This window comes from Macrobrachium rosenbergii, chromosome 21, assembly GCF_040412425.1.
Source record: "Macrobrachium rosenbergii isolate ZJJX-2024 chromosome 21, ASM4041242v1, whole genome shotgun sequence".
Taxonomy (NCBI): Eukaryota; Metazoa; Arthropoda; class Malacostraca; order Decapoda; family Palaemonidae; genus Macrobrachium; species Macrobrachium rosenbergii.
In genome coordinates this window covers 58,239,273-58,262,823 of record NC_089761.1, presented here as the reverse complement: position 1 = coordinate 58,262,823, position 23,551 = coordinate 58,239,273, and the positions used below count along the sequence as shown (strand labels likewise).

Here is a 23,551-nt window from a genome sequence, read left to right as displayed (position 1 = left end):
CAAAAACCCGTCCGCATAGCCTTAACGAGAACCCTGTTAATTAGGGTATCAAATATTAACTTTTTTCACCAGTGTTCTCTGCAAGAATGTAAATATATACCATAAAAAATCTGCTCTAGCTCCACGTGTGCTTTCGTACTGGGGCACCAAAAATAAAACTAGACCAGGAAATCAAGAAGACGTCAAATCTCGAGGTAACTGCAAAAGATTAGTTCTTGTTGTAGCAATTTTCCTTGTCGCAAAGAAGCTCATTAACAGAATTTTAGTTTGATGATATAGGACATTATATCTGTTAGCTGCAAGGGCGTCTGCCGTAATTATTAACCTATAAGAAACGTTTCATACATGTGAATCGCTAACAGCGCTGGTAAAAATGAGATCTCTCTGATTTACCATCATAAACAGATCATAATCTGGCATCACAATAAAGGTGGTCATAACCTTGGGATATAACAAAACTGAAACCAATTAACCTACAGACAGTAAGATACAGCCTTTACCATGAAGAAAATAGTTTTATACTAAAAAAACAGATATTACGTCCTAGTCAAACTACTTTAGCAGACGGAAATGAGCCAAGGATAAAAAAATAATATACACAATTTCAATTTGCTGTGATTACCATTACATTTAAGACAATTATCAGCGGGCCCCAAAGTAAAATACAATTATATCTGCCAATATTTAGCAAAATTTGCTGCTCAAAGAAATGAACTTTGAGAGCTGGGAAACAAAACATTATTTCTTTGCTTTATTCATCGGTAATTTTCGGCGTCTAAAGGGATGCTGGTGACTTCGAAAACTTGAATTTCACTCAGCACTTCACTTTTGGGGTAAAATTCCTGGTGTCTAATTGAGTGTTTTTTACAGGTGAGCACATCTGAAAGGGTCAAAGAGTGGTGGTATCTCTCTCTCCTTCCCAAAAGGTCCCCTCCTGGCTAAGTAATGTCTTTATGCCGCCACCACTACTGCTAGCACCAACTACCTCCAGGCTAGCCCGAGTCTTCTCGCTAAACGTGATATTTAATTCACAGGTAGGTACTGGGGATCTTGTCTTCCTTTGTTTGACCCGATAGTCTATTAATTTACGTGTGAGGTAGAGAGCGTAGCAGATCACGGGCAACTTCTCACGAGGGGGCGGGGCGAGGCGCAACTTCTGTCAACTCGTCAACGATTCACAACTAATCACTCTTGGCATTCGTGCGCTTGCCGCGCCGCTCAGCCAACCAGAGTCAGGGAGGCTTCTCAACACGCCCACACACCGTGTGAGTAGCCAATGGGAGTGGGTTTTCTCTTTCCAGATTATCGACCAGCCCGCCCCCTACTTGAGGACCAATGGAGAGTTGGTCTCTGCTTGACGTCACCCCCAGCCAGTAGATCCCAAGGATAGGGAACAGACGAAGTCGTAGTTTAGAGGAGCCAACTTATCAGTGAACTAAATGGATATTATATAGTAATTACTCACGGAGATTTAAGCCCCAAATCAAGTTTTCGATCCTAACTGTGTACGAGGGAGTTGTAAGCAGCGCCTCGTGAAGCCTAGAGGGATAAGTTACATGCCGCTGTGCTGTTCGGCGGACTTGTAAACCGCTCAACACGAGAATATTGTGTTTGTGTGCGAGTGTAAATCGCAAGACTAAGAGTTTCTCAAACAAACACCATGTTGGTGCCTAGTGACGGGGTGGCAGGCGCTTCGGGGAAACTTGTGGCCGCCCTCGAACAATACTACAATGAACAGGTAGCTAAAAGACGTATTATCGTCGCCAAAAGGGTGGAAGAGGTCGTTCAGGTGGCCCACGATTTAATGAAACATGTCGAAGCTCAGGAACCGCGCTGTCTGTCTACGCTCACCCAAGCTGGCGGCCGTTGGGAAGGTCTACACATCATGTCCCCTAATGAATACCAGGTCACCATCTACCTCAATCAAATGGGAGAATTCAACCTGGTCGACGACGGGACGGTGCCAGGGAGTGCTGTCCTCAAACTCAGTGACGGTCGAAAGCGTTCGATGTCGTTATGGGTCGAATTCATCACAGCTTCGGGTTACCTGTCTTCCCGCAAGATGCGCGCGAGATTCCAGACTCTGGTGGCCCAGGCGGTAGAGAAGTCGCAATATCGTGATCAGCTACGAATGGTCGGGGGCACTTCGGAAGTTCGTGTCAGGATTAGGGACACGTACACTCTCGATCTGGTTTTGGCTTTCAAATGCTACGGGATCTGGCCGAGGTCAGCTGCCCACTGGCCTGAATTATCCCTGCCATGGCCTGGGGTAGAATTAGCGGCTGAGGTGAAGATGTCTGGTTTCACTCTCGTCTCCCGAGACTGTTCTCATCTCGCGAGAGAAAAGGAGAAAGAGAAGCAAGAGGCAGCCATCACGGCCGAGGGGGACACATGGGTCATGGTATTCAGTGAAGCCGAGGACAGACTCCTCACCCAGGGATGCAGAAAGAAGTGCCTCTCCATTCTTAAAACGCTAAGAGATCGACATTTAGAACTGGCAGGTAACCCAGTCAGCTCCTACGTTTTAAAAACATTGGTCTTGTATGAGTGTGAAAAACATCCACACGAATGGGAATGGGATACTATTAGCCTAGGGGATCGCATTAATGGCATCCTTCTCCAACTCATTTCCTGCCTTCTGTGTCGTCGGTGCCCTCACTATTTCCTCCCTCAGGTGGACCTCTTCCGTGGGACTCCCCGTCAGGCTCTAACTCAGGGGGCATCCCAAACCTGGCGTTTAACCAGAGATCTCCTTACAAGAACAGAGTATCTACAACAGTGTTAATATATCAACCTTTTATTTTATGACTCATGATATTCCTCGTGCAACCAAAAGAATGAAAACTGAAAGGAAGAAATTGTCCCTAAATGGAACGACACTCCGTGACGGGTAAGAGGATAAAAAAAAAATTTAAAAAATAATAAAAGTCACGACATGTCAAGTCAAGTCTCTTGTTAATTTTAGTACCTGAAAATAAAAGGCACCACGTGACAGCAGTGGCAGGAGCCAAAGGGCCATCGATCGAAGCATGCCAGGGTAGGTCAGGGACTCTTGACAGCAGACGAGATGGATTCCCTACCGTTGTCCTACTCCTGAAGCGGCACCGTGACAGAAGGGCGGGACAATGGGAGGTGCATGGTTCAAAAGGCTCCGCCCACATTGCATCTCCTGCAGGCGCAACTCACGCATCAGTAATTAGCAACGCGAGGTTGCGAGGAAGCCCCGTTGCATCGAGTGCCAAGCAGGTGCCACCAGCACGTGCCCCCCTGACCACTACTCCTCCTCCACCTCCACCACCACCAACCACCATTACCACATTCTCCACTCACGCTTTTCCAACACGCTGTACTTGTTTACCAATCCACTTCCAAACAACAACAACCATCACAAAAGACCACTTTCTTTCCGAACAACATTACTGTCCTCTCTCCATCTCTTCATTTCTTAATCAGTGGAAAGAGAAAAGGCAAGAGGGAGAAATGTTAGTGCCAGCAGATATGCAAGGAGCCCAATCACGCATGTTGTACCAGGTAAACAAATACTCGAGCGAAAGAGTCGCCGCCCGCAGAGCAGCTGTTGCAAAGACGCTTCGGGAGGTGGTCAAGGTCGTGCAGGATGTTTTGAAGGAAGTTGAGGTGCAGGAGCCTCGGGTCATTTCTTCCCTAACAGAGGTCAATGGCCGTTTCGAGGGACTCAATGTCGTCTCCCCGACGGAGTTCGAAGCCATTCTCTACCTGAACCAAATGGGAGAATTCAATTTCGTGGACGACGGCAGCATTCCGGGGAGTGCTGTACTTAAGCTGAGCGACGGCAGGAAACGTTCCATGTCCTTATGGGTCGAATTCATCACGGCGTCGGGATATCTGTCGGCCCGCAAAATGCGCTCTAGGCTACACACGTTGGTGGCCCAGTCGATAGACAAGTGCGCCTATCGAGATACGGTGAGGATGGTGGGTGACACAAGCGAGGTCAAATTACGGATAAGAGACAGGTACATCGTTCAAATAACTCCAGCATTCAAGTGTACGGGTGTGTGGCCGAGATCAGCCGCCCACTGGCCCTCCCCACACGTCCCTTGGCCAGCGCCAAGTTTAGTGGCTGAAGTGAAAACTGAAGGATTCGATCTTTTAAGCAAAGAAAGTTCAGTCGGTGGCAGCACGACGAGTGGTGGCCTGGAGAGCGATGCCTGGGTCCTGTCATTCAACGACGCCGAAAACCGCCTCCTTTACGGCGCCTCACGCAAGCGGTGCCTTGCCATCCTGAAAACACTGCGAGATCGCCATCTCGACCTGCCAGGCGACCCGGTGCCAGCCTACGCCGTCAAAACGCTGATGCTTTACGAGTGCGAGAAGCATCCCCGAGACACCGAGTGGGACGAGGCGGCGCTGGGCGACAGGCTCGTCGGAATATTTCTCCAGCTCATTACCTGTCTCCAATGCCGCCGGTGCCCTCACTATTTCCTACCGACCATCAATCTCCTCAAGGGGGCATCACCGCCGGCGCTCGAATCCGCCGCTAAACAGGTCTGGAGATTAACGAGGGAACTACTGACTAATTCTAAAAGCCTGGAAAAGCTGTGAAAAAGTGATTCATGTTCCGCACGAGTTTTCTTCCTAATTCAATATGAAAAAGATAATCCTGCGAGAAGCGCTGAATGGAAAAGTGATGGCTATCGGCTGTGGGGCAGCACAGGTGTCAAGCAGGTGATAGAGCGACTAATTTGTAAATAATGTAAGTAAATTCTGTGCCAAACTATAGTGCTGACAAACTGCTGTATTTTCATGTAAAGTAATTCCTAAGTTTAGAACCAGTGGCTTCTAGTTTTGCCGAAATAACTTTTTTTTCGGATATAAATATATATTATTTATGTGCACTGTCGTATGAACAGTGTCAATTTTTATTACAGCTGTGATAACTTAAGTTTTGTGTGTAAAAGTCTGTAAATAGCACTCTGGTCAATTCATCTTTCCTTAGAACATAATAAAAACTTTCTTTTTCCCCTAAAGTGCGTTAAGTGTTCTGGAAGCAACATCATTGTATTACAGGCTTTGTGGTAGTGTTAAAATAATTCATAAAGAATTACAGTTTCCAATTCCGGAGAAAAGCTTCAAGTGTCAATCATGTTTTCTGTTTCTAAACAAAGTTTTGGGCACCACATGGCCTCTATGCAACGCACCTCATCAGCGGCAATCTCTGCACTTATTCAATAAGTAAAAACACTTTTTACCGCACTGACTTTGTTCTGTAGTTCTAGGTAGCTGTTAGCTCATGATGAATGTAAGTTTGCGGCTTCTGTCGAAAATTCAAAATTAATTCCAAAGCCCTTTTAATCAAAGAATGCATGCAAACATAAGTGTACACATATATACAACCATTATTGACGATATTTAAAAAAAATTGTGTGAAAACATTCTCTTTATTACCAATAAAATGATTACATAATTTTGTGCAGATACAATAAAAAAAATTTCATAAGACATCTCTCTAACTTTTAACGAGTTTTGTTTTGTACAATGTTCCCATTACTATTTTGTTATAATGTTACTGACATTTTTAACTCCATTATATGTAGCATAAGAGTACTGGTAGTAGGCGAGGTGTTCAAGTGCGTGTGTGCTGATCAGTCTCCCAAGAATAAAGTCGACTTAATTCTTATGCCCAATGTACTTAATAACGATTTAGAAGCATAATATATATATATATATATATATATATATATATATATATATATATATATATATATATATATATATATATATATATATATATATATATATATATAAATGACTGTCCACCGGTGATACACCTACCAGCTACTCGTCTGTTCTAAGTCACTTACTGTCCTATTTATTGTCTGTGAAACTGTGTAGAATATCTTTTTGTCAAAATATAAACTAAGATGTCACATAGGGCTTTCATTCATCCACTTCATCACTAATTCTTTTATGTTTCTTGCTAGAATGAGAAAAATGACCATGAATACAAAGAATAATGACTGAAAATTAATTAAATATTTAACCTTAATATTTTCAAGCAAAATCTAAAGTGAAAAATTATGTTTATTATATAAAATAGTATACTGCTAAATCAAGAAGACATAGTCTTCAACAGAAATGGTACACTGATGAAGTTCATCGCTATACACACGGACGACAAATGATAACAATCATATAATACAATATTATAAACATATATAAGGGACGGTGTAATATAACAAATATGAAACAGAAATATATGGAAATAATTCAAGAATATGAAGGAGGGAAATGGAGCAGGCGAATTGATACAAGGAATTGAAAATTCCCCAAAGTAATTTAATGAATAAAATATACTAATCACAAAATGAGTTAATGATTTCACTAAGCTAAAAAAATATTTCAATTTTGATAGAGAGACCATGGTGAATATGACATCGAAAAATATGAGACTAAGCATTTACGAATGAACATTAAAAAAAGGAAATTATAATTGTGCATTAAAGCAAAACTGGACTAGAATATACAACAATAAATTATAAAAGAACCAGGATATACAAGAGAAATTATATAAAAACTAAGTGAAAATACGGAGTACTGAACACAAACCTGTAAATAACGCTGGGAAATTAGCGTAATCATTCATACAGTATACCCAAGATAAAATATTTAGTTGCATATTTTATCTAGAGTGCAGTGTGTGCGCTAAATATATGTATGCGCAGAGGTATCCAAGTATACTTTAAATATCATCACTATTTTTAACAACGAAAATGTGTTGCTCTATCAGTCATACGAAAAACTTCATGCCACCGAATGACATATTTTGTTTACTCCAAGAATCAAGAACAAAAGAAATCTGATTGCATAAATGTGACACGATTAGGTCGAGTAGCATACCATACAGAGAAGACCAAATGATATCTGACAACGAAAAAATAAACATGCATGAATTAAATAATATTATTTCGCGAAAAACTATCTTGATTTATGGCAATTATTCATACGGAAAGATGACTTTAAACACACTGATACTGATAAAAATAAGAATTTTACAAAAAATACGCAAAAACAAATACAAGAATCGGACGGGCCATCTTTTGAACGTTCATTACGCATTATGTCACAAACTGCTCTTCTTTTCAGCAATTTCTTGATTTAACCCTCGCATTGCTTTCAGCAATATAATTACGGTTATAATCATGTGGTCGTCTTTCATATCTGCCATTACAAAGACAGCCAACATTACCAGTGGTATATTACCTATTAACTTGAAAAAACCACAATAATATAATATTGATACGAAAACCTCTTACACATTTAAAACTTCCGATCTCTGATCTAAATACATCTTTTAGAAGCTAATGGCATTTATGTCATGCCGGATTCTCCATTGAATAATACGAGCGCAGCTGTTGCGGAAAACTAAATATTTATGTAACATCACGCAACAATTTCCACCTGTCCAGGACCAAACGCACTATTACTAGTAGCTCATGTTTCAGCAACAATCTGAACGTCATCTTCATAAATCTCTTATTATTAACCGCAATTACCATAAACGATTATAAAGCCACCGAAAATGACTGTCAATAGCTATTCTTTTTCAAAATTTATACTCAAATTGTTGTTTCACCGAAAATCTGAATCTGCTTAAACCAACCTGATTATGCTGCGGTAAAATTACATGATTCTTAACATTCTTATGAAAATATTTCAAATTTTTGTACAACAGTATAACGACTCTTTTCTTACATGCAAACGTCAATCATCTTGAACGTACTGCTGGTATAGAATACTATTATTGCTATTAACATTAAGCCACTGCATTAATATTCAGACTATAATTAGCAATGGTACCAAAAAGTAACATATTAAAAAAATATCAAAATCTGTCTTATGCTTACCATCATACTCATCAGTAAGGCAATTTGCAAATGAAGTACAATTATCAAGATCACCGGAGGAGATACAATTAATCTAAACCCAAGTAACGCAAAATTTCACTCGAATTTACTTTGGTGCTTTGTTGTATTTGCTATAACTTTCCCTGTCACACTTGAGTGCATTATTATTATTATTATTATTATTATTATTATTATTATTATTATTATTATTATTATTATTACTGAATATAATGTAGAAGAGGATTTTAAACTTATAATAATATCATTACTGAATATAATATAGAAAAGGATTTTAAACAGACAATAATAATAATAATAATAATAATAATAATAATAATAATAATAATAATAATAATAATAACAATAACGCGTATTAACAAATGACAAATCTTCTTCGCTTGGCTACATTTGATAAGGACCTACTCAAACAGAAATCAAAACCTAAAGATGTACGAAATAAACACTCAAGTCAATCTTAAGAAGTCATATCAATCAAGAATTACAAGTAGTACACTACAACGGTATCAATGAGCATATTTCAACGTGTATAAATACAAGTCAAAATATTATTCGCTTAACTATACTTGATAAAATATATGACGGCAGATATAACAATGACGTACGAAAAAGATAAAATTAACTTTAAGTTGTCACATATATTAATAAAAAGGTACAAATGGTTTATAACAAAGACATCATTAACAAATCATAACAATGATGTACGAAAAAGATAAAATTAACTTTAAGATGTCACATATATATTAATGAAAAAGGTACTAATGGTATATAACAAAGACATCATCAACAATATTTTTTCTAGTCCTTATGAATGTTACGCTACTGAGTAAATTTTATCTCAAGCCTTTACTGCCAAGAAATAAAATAATAACAATGATAATTAATGCATACCATAATCAGGCCTACCATATTCATAATCATAACACAGCCCTGAATAGAACACAAAAAATTACTATCAATAAGCTAAATCATTCAAGTAACAACACACAGAATGAAAATTCTAAATGCCACGATCTGGGCAGTTAGCACAGAATAACGTCTGTTAACTTTCAGCGCTACAGAAATATTTTTAATCTTCAATAAATTTGTTACTGTGTGTTATCATTAGATGGGTAATCAAGGTTTCGGTGTTAGGAAAACAATTCATGCTGATTTGAGTGAAACAATACATTTTTAACTGGACAGGAAATGGAAATACACAATCATGTTGATTATGAAAACTAATACGTAAATTGTGTGTTCCAGTTTCAGTACGAAAAAAAAAAAAATGACACGAACATTTCCTGAATATTTATAGGAAGCCAAACAAGAGCGGCGATCGCAGGCCATCAGAGAAACACCGCAACGCCCCAAGTGCTTCTAGCCATGAGGACCTCGGCTTTGACAGCGGCAACTTTTTTTTTTTCCCATATAATTATGATTTGTACAGAGATCCTTGGAACTAGAAAACCAGTGTTCTGGGCAATGCAGAGCATGTTGACATCTTAAAAAAAAAAAGAGGGGGGGGGAGTTTAACACCGAAGATAGCTATAGTCAAGTCTCTTGGGAGTGGGAGAGGGACATTCTAGATAAGTGGGGAAAAGGGAACCAAGGAGAGATATTTACCGAATTTTCATGAATATATGAATTTCCGCAAAAAGTAAACAAAAATAGATAAATAAATTTGGTGCTTATATCTGGCATTTCCTTAGCGGAAACACCTCAAGAGAGAGAGAGAGAGAGAGAGAGAGCAGGTCTAGCGATGACTCAATTTGGACTTGCTTCCGCTCAGTGCCATTTACTTCTCATGAAGATTTCAATGTCGTTAATAATGCTAAAGATATATACAATAAAAATTATATCAGTGTCGCTGAAAAAATGAGCAGCTTCACTCTAAGATGACTTAAACTGCGATTATCATCATTATTACTGCTAATGGCAAGTAACATTTTCACTCATATTTTTTAATTTTTCTTTTAAGAGTTCGGATAAGCAATCCACGATAACGACGGTAAGCAGGTATATCAAAATAACAGTTTAACGAGATATAACATTCCTCTTTAAACTGTCATCAGAGCAACAATATTTTTCTATCTGACAACGAAATACCTACCGTAAACGGACCATAATACTAATACAATAAATATTTATATTCTTGTAGTGTATCGGTATATGCAATCAAACCTTTCATCTCACCGTAAAAGAAAAATGAGCGCGAGTCAAGTTTTAATCTGCAGTAGATTCAGAACACACGTCGGATGTCAGCGCAAGTGACCGAGAGTAAAACAAACCCAACAAAATAATGCACAAAGGAAGACCAGTTTCCCTCGCGAACAAATGGCCGTGCTTCCGAATCAAGCTATTATTCGATCTGCTGTCAAGATCCTCCTACTAATACTCTTCATGATGAATAGGGCTTTAGAAACACGACACAAATAAGCCATAAAACCTCATCCACAAATAATATATACGAAATTAAGAATGCTTTACTTTGGATGGAGACTCACCAACAGAAGGGTGCAATTTCAGATAGCATAACAACAGTGAACCACTAAGGACGTAGCTAATAATAGGGAGGGCGTTTCATCTGAACTAATAAAAAGAAATTATACAAAGTAAGTCTCTCTCTCTCTCTCTCTCTCTCTCTCTCTCTCTCTATATATATATATATATATATATATATATATATATATAATATATATATATATATATATATAAAATACATGTAATTTTGAAGAACGGCGTCGCTAGAATGTTTTAAATCTTGCTCTGCCTCTGCTCCGCATTTCACTTCCTCACACATGGGCAGTCAGTTCCAAGGAATATTGGCTATTTGAATCGCGCTCTAAGAATACATAATAATAATAATAATAATAATAATAATAATAATAATAATAATAATAATAATAATAATAATAATAATAATGTACCTTCTGGACAAACTTGCCCTTAGTGGAAGTTTCCTCATGTTTGTTCATCTTCTGAATAATAATCATAACAACAGCAACTACATTTTGACGGTCATCAAATTATGAAGTGGACTCGTAAATTAACGTACGCTCCTAATTTTGCAGAGATCTCGCATTATTATTGTACTGAGGGGCCAAGTCCAGTACTATCAGTCTTCGATACTCTTTGAAGCAAAAATATAGAACAGCCATTCGCGCGATGCCATTAGTTTTCATGTAGCAAGGGGGACGACAAACTAAAGGGCTTCTCAAGCAGCAAGCAAAGTTGTCGCAAATCTTTGGTTTTACTTAACTCACCTACTGTTGATGGACGCATTATAATGCTCCGATTGGCTGATTACACTTACATTAAACTTTTATCAACATATCACCTTATTTCCCTTTGCTATGAATTCCTCTTTGTGCATCTTGGGGCAACTGATTCTTTAAATAACTGAGAAAGGAAATGGTCTATTTGGCTTGTTCCATATGGGTCGTCCTGTTTAATAATAATAATAATAATAATAATAATAATAATAATAATAATAATAATAATAATAATAATAATAATAATAATAATAATAATAATACGCCCTTCGTTATTTAAAAAAAATTATAATAAAAGAAGAAATGTAAAACACAAACCAAGTGTATATGTAAACACAATGCCACCAAAGTTCTAATTGCGAATGTGTAATGCAATATAAAGGCTACATCTACGTTATTTTTACGAGGTAGATGCCACTTACAGGCAACAGCGAGCGGTGACGAGATGATGCCAAGTGTATATCTGGAGAAGTAGTGACATCATCCTCCTAATAACAATTATTCAACATTCATAACATAACAATTATTCACTATTATTGCATGACACATATGTATCATTAAACAGTCACTGAACAATGAATTGTGGCCAACTGACAATGTCATGTTAATTGAGTTTATCTTTGCTTGCAGTAGCTTTAAGTTTAATTTCGACATGCAATCGCTGATGTTTATCGTCGGGGGAGACGATCCCTCGGAAATAATGTTGGTTTCATGATGCTATTTCAATTTTAAACTCCTTAACTGCTCTTTTCCCAGCTCCCGCAATTCCAAATAACATTCACTGAAAATAGATTCCAGATTTGAGTGGTAATAAGCAAAACGCACATATCTCAAACACACTATATATATATACAGTAGATACTTTTCGCAAACACTACAAATAGTTAAGGAATAGCGAAACAGTGAATTATCAACAAAAATATTATAGACTATCTTACTTCGAGATGAATATCCATTTTCAGACACAACAGTTCTAAAATAACTTAACATGAGAAAATAGACAAGTGCACTTGATGCCATAACCTACGTGACAAAGTTGAAAACAACCCTGATCAAGTCCCCAAGACGCATTTTCAACTTGAAATGAATGTAAATAAATTCGGAAGGCAAATGGGCGCTGTTAATGCACGTACTTCTTCTCTGGAATCACACCACTTTTTTTCCTTTTGACAGCGCTACCTTCAGTTATCTCGGCTCACGTATTCCCATCTTTTTTCCTAACTCGTGGAATCTTGCTAATATTAACAATGGTTTTCTTTCGCTTGCTTCGCTTGGAAGTTTTTGCGTTTCGAAATAATGATAGCAGTTTGCGTCCGCGCACTTTAATGCATACACTAAAATATCAGTAAATGAAGACAGCACAAGTAATAGGCGTTAATCAAATATCATAACATTCTCATTACTATTGATGATAATAATAATAATAATAATAATAATAATAATAATAATAATAATAATAATAATAATAATAATAATAATAATGAACATTTATGCTCAGAAAAAAGAAAAACACTCGATATTACATCATTAAATCTCAATAAAATACTAGATATACTAGATAGGCACGAAGACAGTTTTTCCTCTTACGATATGTATATGTATATGTATATATATATATATATATATATATATATATATATATATATATATATATATATATATATATATATTCTGTATATGTAATCTATACACACACACTATACATATATGCACATATATACACACATACATATGTGTAATCTCTCTCTCTCTCTCTCTCTCTCTCTCTCTCTCTCTCTCTCTCTCTCTCTCTCTCTCTATATATATATATATATATATATATATATATATATATATATATATATATATATATATATAAAAATGGACATACATGTAATTTCCTTTGACCCTTGTTCACTTTTGAGAGCATGGCGCCAGAAGAGTAACAAGCGTTAAGCCTATACATTTCCCCTGACCCATGCTGACGCGGGTACCTATCCACAGCTGGGGCAACTGGCGGGTGGTAGTTCAAGAATACAGCCAAAGACCTTGAGAAAGCAAGCCCAGTGATCTACCACAGAACTAAGGCAATTTTGCACAATGATCTAAATTGCAGCCTCTTAAATTTAACGAGCTCTGACATTGAAATGTCTTTAACAGCAGCTCAAGAACAGAGCTGGGATGCAGTCACTGCAAAGTAAGCACCACACACTAATTTTAGAGGCCTTAGCACAAAAGGAGAACTTATCTTAAATATTATTATTACTATTATTCAGAGGATGAACTCTATTCATACGGATCAGGCCTACAGGGGCCGTTAACTTTAAATTCAAGCTTCCAAAGAATGCGGTGTCCATTTGAAAGAAGCTACAGAAAATATTGGAAAATACAGAAAGAAGAGGTCAGTTATAGAAAACAAAGACGAACGAACAAAGTAATAATATAGATAAAAATGCTAAATAATAATGAAAATACATGGAGAATGGTTTTAGGGTATTAATGTAACGCACCTTGGCTTGAAGGTTCGGACATTTCGGCAGGAGAATAATGTTCCAGCAATGGCACTCCCCTCAACAGAAATTAGAATCCTCGTGAACAATAGGATATTTATTTTTTAACAGCACTGGATACCATATCCAAAACAAAGTACTGAGACGAGAAACCTTGGAGTTGGAGGTAACATCAATTACTGTTAAAAGCTCATAACCAGGTATAGGTCAAAACCTATGCACAACAAAAACAACATTACTTACAACACAGGGTAACAATTTTCTTCGCAAACATGACGTGAAGATGTACTAAATTTAAAATACACCACTGATCTAACTGCGCAGTTTAGTATTTACCCAAACTAACAGTAAACTCCCATAGTTTTTTCAGTCTCATTGGCGTGCTATATGTATGTATGTATGTATGTATGTATATATATATATATATATATATATATATATATATATATATATATATATATATATATATATATATATATATATATATATATATATATATATATATAACCACGCACATATATATATAAACATACGTATATGTATACATATACACAGTATATTATAAAATCAGCAAACAAAGGTTACCAAAAGGCATATGGCAGGCCGCTACAGTTCGACGGTCATACCGGTACTCATTTTCATCATAGCCACGTAAACTATATACATATATTAAACTACAACATCCGTAAAAGCACAAGTATGAATTACGGCATTATATATATATATATATATATATATATATATATATATATATATATATATATATATATATATATATATATATAATGAATGTGAACATAATTACTAATAAAGTCAGAACAACGTTCTATGTCAAGTCTCAGCGCTCAAAAACTTGCCAAAGAATTCCGCAATTTATAACAAAATTCATCTACGCCACCTTTGGCCCTTTGGCCCAATGGATAAGTAAAGAATAAGAAAAAAAACTAGTCAAGAAAACCAAAAACTTGTCTGATCTCCACTTGTAACGTGTATGAATTAATTTGAAAATAAAACAATTTGTACTTGGCAGGAATGGCAGTGCAGTTCTTGATCCGCATTTTATCCATAAAAATACTGAATATTCCATAGAATGTACATGTTCACGTAACATGATAAAACCACTGTATTTGAAACTGCTGACAAATCTTTCAGAGCGCCTTTGGAAAAGTTCCTATTTCTAACGAGCGGTGCAATCAGCCTTGTCTTCACTGCGTATCAGAAACCTCCTTCAAAAACATTCCTTTTGTATACCAAACACGAAACGGGGCTTAAGATATCGAGTAAAGGATAATAGGCGCATAGTTGTGATCTAAATTCTTTCTTATCGGTGACTGCCCAAACCAAATCCTCAAAGGAAAATAGGAGGATAAAGGATGATATTGCAGCAGATCCGCCTGTTTAAAGGAAAGAAGTGCAAATAATGAGAGAAACAGAGCCAAAACAAAAATTCCAAAGACTATCGGTAGAGATGGAAACCATTTTTAAAAAGGTTCGTTTTGAAGTTAAATACAACAGAGGAGCCAGGAGGTCTGAAACAACCAAAACATTCCTAAGAATAAACTGTTTCAAGATACAATGACTAGATTATCAACATTTTATCACAGGTTCCCTTTTGTCTATTTTTCTAATACAATTCCATGGCACTATATTTCCTTTCATTTTAACATTTATTACATTTTACGTTTAACTTAAGAACCTCTTTGGAAAACTATTCTGTAGGTTCCGGCTTGACATAATTCCTTCATGATATGCCCTCAGAAAATAGCAAATACGATTCCGTGAGGAACTATTCATTTGAAATCATTATTTGTATATTTGCAAACCAAGGAATGAACTGAAAACGGCAAAACTCCAAAATATATCGGAGAAGAAATTACAAATCATAAAAAATTATGGCCTTCAATAAAGCTCATATTTCAGCAACAATTGCAAGCTATAAATGCTTTAAACAGATACTTGTAAGGTTTTGACATGTTTCCCTTGCCATCTCTCAAATACCTTATTTAGAATAATTTTGTTAGCGTTATTCTTTTGCATTTAAGCACTTAACAATATACTAACCGTGGTTCTTTCTCTTGTAACCACTTTCTCATGAACAGTTTAGAGTTCTTCGTGACATGGAATAAACTCAATGAGAAATCTGAAATAACGATTTTCAGGTTATCAGAAACGAGTCAGATTCGCTTTGCGAACGTCTTGAGGAGATCAAATTGTGAGACCTGGGTCAGTTTTCAGAAGTCTGGTTAACATCAAATTAATGAAGTGAAACAGAATACTACCACAAGAATACAAGGCACTGAACAAGGAGGGTAAGTAATGTTGGTTACTGGTGCGGTCATATTTATAATGATGGAAGATATTATTCTTGTTGTTGCTATTATTATGATATATATTTTCATACTTTAAAAAGACAGAAAGACACCAGATTTGACCCTGCAAACATCCACAGAATAGGGCGCACCTAGAGAGAGAGAGAGAGAGAGAGAGAGAGAGAGAGAGAGAGAGAGAGAGAGAGAGAGAGAGAGAGAGAATACGCATAAGTAAACTACTAGACTTATAAATACCACAAATGCTGCCATCGGTTAAGGTCTCTTTATGACTAGATTCCCATGGGATAAAATGTGTAAATATTTGTATGAGAAATGAATGACAAAATTTTACTCCAAGGCAACGTTTTCCATTTCTGTTTAATAAATTACTTCTAAAGCTTGATTACGGGACAGAAAAAATGAATCAGTCAGTAATTTTTAAAAAAGAAATCAACAAATTTATGCAGCCGATAATTCAATAAAAATTCAAAGTACGTTATAAACTATTTATGAATATCCAGAGAATTCAAATAATAAGGATCTACAGCAAGCAGGGGTGTTTCGGTAACGGTTCCATAACAAGAAAATTCTAAATGCTGCAGGTTGTTATCGTCACCGTAAAATCAACAAATGTCAATATCCACAAACGGATGTTAACATTAGTTACTTGCCCTTAACTAAGGAGTCACTTCTGTGTGATGACAGCTGAAGTCGAATCACTCGAATAAAATCTTGATATTCTGAAGTAGCGTTAGATATTTAACTCTGGTTCCATCCATAAATGTCACATCAGTTTACAAGGAAAATACAAGAGTATTCGCTTCCAGAAAGATCCAGACAGGGTAACGGACTTCAACTTAAATTCAGGAAAGTACTGGAGAGGTTACCTGTTACCATCACACAAAACCAATAGGAGTTATATTATCAAAACAAAGTAAAAATGCATGCAGTATACTCCTTACAGTCTCACAAGTCAATCAAACAAATGCAAAAATCTTACCATATTTTTCATAACCTGAAAACTGCAGGAGGCACCTAAGCTACCACACGCATGTACATTAAAAGTCTCCCTAAACATAAATATTTTTTGTACAGCACACCAAAATAAACAACCCAGATGATTTTATCATTCGCTGCCGTGTTTATGATATTATACGAATCAAAATGAACCGAAATTATAAGTGAGAAAATAGCCTTCAAAGCCACCAACCTTCTTATTATGACTCCCTTGGGTGTAAGCAGGATGGAATGACTTATTAAACTCCAGATGAGGATGAAATCAGGACCCCACCGTTATACAGTCATCACAGGCAGACTTCAGAGAAGAGACCAACATAAAACCTATCGAATAACGTGGGATCCAACTTGCCAACAAAGGCTCGCGGCCACTAAACAATACCTTCAAACCAAGCTATTTATAATATTATAAAAAATGCAAATAAATCACCGTTTATGAGAGTGAGGGAGACGCATGGAAAGGAAAGGGAAAGGGGAAGGCGGGGAGGGGGGGGGGGGTTGCTATCTATTACTCTTTTGTCCATATAAAAGTTATTACAGAGCGAAAACTGCTGGCTAACGACCCATTTCCCTCCGCGTAATTTGGAGAGGCGCGCGCATATATTACCGGCCGGGTCGAAGGGCCTCGGTTGAAGTCCGACGGTTCACGGAGGCTATAAACTACCCATTGGCATAACGACCGCTTGGTACCACCACCCACAATTACCCCACCCACATTCAGCCCGCAATACCACTTAAGGACGCCCACGATAAGTGGGTAAAAGCCAGGTACGAAGTGACGAAAAAGAACCGGGTGTCAGGCCCAGCAAGACGATCACTGCTATTGCCGCATCGGAAGGGAGAGAGGATCTGGCCGATCACCAACCTCCAGTAGCAATTGCTTGGGTATTAAACTTCCACATATCTACACACACCCATTCATAGATATACATAATCAATTTACTAACAATCATACAAATACAACTACACAAAGATATACACACAAAAAATATCTGACTACCTTATATATATAGATGTATATATAATTACAATTATATGCATATATATAATCAGGAATAATAATGAAAACTTCCCCAAAAGCACCTCATAATAATCCATTTACGTGGGAGGGTATCAGTGGTCAGCTTCAGGTCTGAACATATGAAATTAAACCGACTTACGACCTCGAGGCGATCATTCCGTCTTCCAGGGAACTTGACAACCATCGGTAACTGTGATGTGGTCAGGAAGGGGCTCTCTGAAGGCCTAAATTACACATACGCTCTCGTCAATGCATGACACATTAAAACCTCCAAATTGCATGAGGAAGAAGATGGAAGTGACGCTAAAACTGGCTCTTGGAATATAAGTCATCAAAGAAGAACATTTTCCCTGTGAGGCAGCGTTGGGTCACGTATTTTTTACTTTCACCTTGTAGAGGGATTATTATTATTATTACTATTGTTATCATAATTCTTCAGCAATGGAATATCCATATATATGAAACACAAGGATGTGGGAACCAACAAAATAACAGTAAAGTAAAATGCACACTAAAGATCAATAAAATCTATAAACATAAACGATTTTGGATAGTATATTAGCGAACTATTTTCTTTTGGTCGATGAGGACATACAAAAAGCTTACAGAATATTCGTAGGAATATTTTCCTTACCATTGGAGAAAGTGAAGAAAAATTCTTCGGAAGCAGCTTCAATTAAACTAGAGCACTTTGTGACGAACAAGCTTTCCTTCGAACTCGATAGCAGAAACAAATTAACGTTGCGACACCAATATTTCGCAACTGATAAGAAAAAATACCTAAAATATCGACCTACTTTATAAATTCTGCTCGTATATTAACATGAATAAACAGTTATATTTTCCTAGAGAACGTTTAAAATATGCAAACTATTCTGAAGCGAGCAAAGTGACAATTATTCTGCAAATTTATTGCCAATAACTACAGCAAAGTACTTTCTTTAAACAAGCAAACAATCACCCACAGTTGGCGAGATGTGCATATTGTCTGACTAAAACATAATGGTAATATAAAAAAAAATTTCCAAGCAGTTATTTTATTTTAATATATTTTTCCTACTCAACGCCAGTTTTTCTTACTAGAATGTATTTATCGCTTTCAAATAATAACTGTTGTTATTATTTGAAGGACTTCTAAAAAACGACACAGTGCGTTACACAGCCGCCATCATATAGGCGAAAAATACTTGTTAAATCATTACCACATCCGTAACGGATGACAGTCAAGTCATGTACTGTATACACAGTACATTAATCAGCGAGTAGTAATGTACTGTATATATTAGAACAAAAGCAAATTTATTATATCCTGTCGATATTTACACTGCAACATTTTCATACGCTCAAAGAACAAAGGAAGTTTAGGAAATCAGCTTGTCCACGATGTACACGACCACTACACACACCACACACAATCCGACTTTTTCAAGAGCTGCTACAGAAGCAAGTGCCCACGCTGGCATAAGGCCAGCTTATGAAACATCCATAACCAACTTCTGAGGCAGCTTTACCCAGAAAAAATGCACACATAAGTTTACTACTCTAGTTTTCAAGTAATTTTTTTTCTATTAACTCCTAGGAAACCCTCCCCAGAAGAATTACAACTCTTCATTTTGGAAAAGAAGACCATCTACGACGAACACTTGACCTTTACGGAACACAGGAAAGCGTACAGTTTTTATTGACGTGAAAAAGATAAAGAATAAAGCTTTCACAAACTTTTTAAAAATATGTCAAGGTTCTGATGATGGCCGCCGAATCTGACAAATTACACTAAAACTGTTGTAATCTTCTATATAGAATAATGCCAGCATTTACAATGAGGCCAAATTCATACATTCCAAGTTCATAACGCCGACCACGCCAAGATGATAAAAAGCACCATATCCCCCCAACACAAGTCAGAAAAGAAAACTAACAACAACGTGAAATTTCCAAAATCAATTTACAGAACAAAAATTTAGTGCTTGGTAGAGATAATCAATAACTCCATGATAAGACCGAAATGAAATAGCAACATAGGCAACATATTCATTATACGCGCCTCCCACTGTGTAGGGACAGACTCGCACAGACTTCCAGATGTTTGAAAAATACGTTACGCTGAACTTCTGCGCTCAAATTCAAGTTAAAATATGGTCTCAATTCCTGGCGATGTAGAACACCCTCTTCCCTACGCGCGAAACTTATCAAGACACAAGATCAGAAGCATAATTTCTATTAGAAGGTGGAATGCAACACACGTCAGGAAATATAATAAAGTGTTTATCCGATAAGAGTTAACAGATGGACTTTCCAGCGTGTATCAATCGCATGGTGCATTTCCCTTGTTCTGAATGTTAATAGATCACCTGCTGATTTTGCGCTAGGTCTTTGGTCGTTTTGTTTACCTTCCAGTACCTCCGTACGACTGCTTCTTTTTCAACATCGTATTGTTATTTCTAAATCTTTATATTTCAATCACATTATGTAATTTACATATAGATAAAAGCATTACCTATTTATTATAGAACAAGTTTTGCAAAACAGAAAGAAAAATAAAAGTAAATTTTATCATTTTTATATCAACAAATATTTAAAAAAGGCAATGTATGTTCTTTTTTGCCTTACTGTTCCAGGCATAAGTATCTACAACGGATTATCAAGGGATAAACAAAGACGGAGTTACCCTCCTGCGGTATGTGTTTGTCTTTTCCTATAAACTTCTCAAGGTAATTCCATACAATAAACACTTTATATCCATGGCGTGAAAAGCCACACCCAGAGGTATGTAAAATACAATCTTCGAGCGAAAGAAACTTGTCAATACTCAAGACAATGATTGACTTACATACGATGCCAAAAATAATGTGTGCTGCTAAACTTTAGAATATTATCTGACACTGAAATACAGTAACATACTGTATATACAAATATATATGCAAAGAAAACTGTGGTTAAAAGTGAGTTATCAAAAAAAGGTAGGTTGAAATAAAATAAATATAATTTCAAATGGACAAAATAAAATTAAAATAGAGTAACAAAACTTCACAGACACACGAAATCAACCAAAGTTAAGAAAAATACCTGATAATAATAATAGGCTAATATGACAACAGCCTGGGCAGAGTTGATTTTTTTTATTTTATTCTCTAACGTTCCCTTCACCGAAACCAAATGATTTAGGATTTGTTCTATATTAATTTCAAAAGCGTTACTTATGATGGTTATGGACATCGATATTCCAATAACTTTATGCTCCACGTAATGAACCAAATTGAGAAAGTAAAATACGAAATCAGCGCTAATAACGGAGCAACCGTGTAAAGAAGGCTTAAATATAGGTTTTTCTTTTTAACATAATAAGGAAGCCTATCGCTGTGGAATCAAATTGGCACTCTGATGTGGAGAGCGCCAAAGACTTGGGGTCAGCGGCATACAAATATGTGAACAAGCGTGGAGAAGAAAGCGCTCCAGTCCTTAGACGCAGAAAGGTCCAGCATGGCATACTGATCGTGCCCCTCAGATTCGATATGTCCCCGTCGTGCAGTTTATGGGAGTACCTGCATTTCTCAGGTGTTCACTAAAAATAAAAAGGAGATAAAGGAACTTCGACACCTCGCGCTGCCGAAGCTGAGTGTTAATCTTAGGTCAAGGATGCCCAGGGACGGGGCAACCCGATACTTTGGAAGAGCCTGACGGAAAGAGGAAAGAATGTTGCGGCAAATACTGAACCTGAGGAAGTGTGAATACTTTACCTCGTGTTCACAACAAGACCACCCACTGCTTTCGTCATGTGGATTTTATTGACATTTAATCGTCTATCGTGAATGAAGGGCAGGTATACATGTACTGCACTCACATACTAATATCAAAAACTGCATTCCACACGGTCTTCATAAAAGAGAGAGAGAGAGAGAGAGAGAGAGAGAGAGAGAGAGAGAGAGAGAGAGAGAGAGAGAGAGAGAGAGGGGGTCACTTCATAAGGCGCCAACGTTCCGCTTTGAGCAAAGGGATGATAGAGGGAACTCGAATTCTAATGGCATATAGCCTTCCTTGTCGGTCAGTCATTAAACTGTACAAACCCAGTGTTTCTCCAGTTCACCTATCGAAGGACCAGCGATACGACGCATTCATTCAAGTCAAACATAAAATAAACGTTAAGTGAGCTTACTGAACCCAGCCCCCCCCCTATTTTTTTTTTCAATGAACAACAACCTACAGCAAATACGGCGGCTGGTAATCAGCAATGAATGATATGACGTACCTTCAAAGATTTCTAAATGAAGATTCGCGTCTTTGATACTATTTTTAGCACACGAAATATTACAAAAATGATCTATTAATAATCAGACAGTATATGAAACACGTTAAAAAGATACAGACTTGGACTGGTAATCTATTTCGCATGTGGGTCCTACCCATTCTTTTAAAATTTACCAATTCACTTCATTTCAATTTCTCTCTCTTTCACTTTCATACTTGCGTGCAGATCAGCAAGCACCTTCTCACTCAGCCGGACAACTGGTTCCATTTCATCTCATTTCAACAAAGCCATGTTCAGCATCTCCCTATAAAATGATAGTTTTCGTGTTCCATACCCAATGAAAAAAATATGAAATCAAACGTATGAAAAAATAAGCCTTTCAAAATTTCCGAAGCAATTTCATTCTTCTTAGCTAAAAAAAAAAAACGAAATATCTGTAACTTGCTATGATACACCATGAAAATTACTGAAATCAAAGAAAACCCACTAAATTCCTAACATTCACTATGTTTGGCCGATAGGCAGAACAACTTGTAAAAAAAAAAATGCACATTCACAAAGCGTAAAATGAATCTCCATTCCACAATTAATGACGAGAGAGAGAGAGAGAGAGAGAGAGAGAGAGAGAGAGAGAGAGAGAGAGAGAGAGAGAGAGAGAGAGAGAGAGGTGGGGGCAGGGAGTAGTCGGAAACCGCAGCAGAATCCGAAAGATGAAAAAGAATTTTAAAAAGCTGATATTAATTACGGGTCTCTGCTACGCTGCCACGTCCCTAATTGGCTTGAATACTACAAGTTCCAAGTTTTCTCTCCTTGCTATGAAATTAATGGTCTCTTTCAAGACGAGGAAACGGTCCAATTAATCTCTCATAATAATTCTGAATGCATGATAAACTTTTTCATGCCAAGCATTTTACATTAGTATGTAAAGAGCATGTCCATTTTTATTTTCCTTGATTAATCTTAGTATTACTATAAAAATCGTTTATTTGCAAGGAATACTAAGCAAGCGTACTGTAAATATGAACATGTACACTGCACATTACACGCAGCTATTAAATATATGCAGGTGCATACATCTCCAAGGAATTATTCACGTACATGATTTTTAAAAAGGTTGAAATTGAAGATGAGTTTAACCCAAGATTATTGCAGGGCATGAAAAGAGAAGACATCTGTCAGGAGAAGCCCACTTCCCTTCAGACAAGGACATCCTTCACTTCTCAAAACATGATTATCTGAATCCTTACAACAGGCTTCTTGAACTGGGCATCAGACCAAAGGGTTTCAAAACACCGCCGCACAGAGCGCACTGAC

At 37.0% G+C, this 23,551-nt stretch overlaps 3 protein-coding genes across 3 annotated transcripts in view; 2 read left to right on the top strand and 1 right to left on the bottom strand.

The window, feature by feature from the left end:
* Nucleotides 1-23,551, bottom strand: part of LOC136850224 (neurobeachin-like) — a 536,778-nt gene that overhangs the window by 119,733 nt on the left and 393,494 nt on the right.
* LOC136850222 (putative nucleotidyltransferase MAB21L1) lies at nt 1,661-3,297 on the top strand. The gene has a single exon (XM_067123857.1). The coding sequence runs from the start codon at nt 1,661-1,663 to the stop codon at nt 2,783-2,785; it is 1,125 nt and encodes a 374-aa protein (XP_066979958.1). The 3' UTR covers nt 2,786-3,297.
* LOC136850223 (protein mab-21-like 2) lies at nt 3,451-5,906 on the top strand. The gene has a single exon (XM_067123858.1). The coding sequence runs from the start codon at nt 3,481-3,483 to the stop codon at nt 4,579-4,581; it is 1,101 nt and encodes a 366-aa protein (XP_066979959.1). The 5' UTR covers nt 3,451-3,480; the 3' UTR covers nt 4,582-5,906.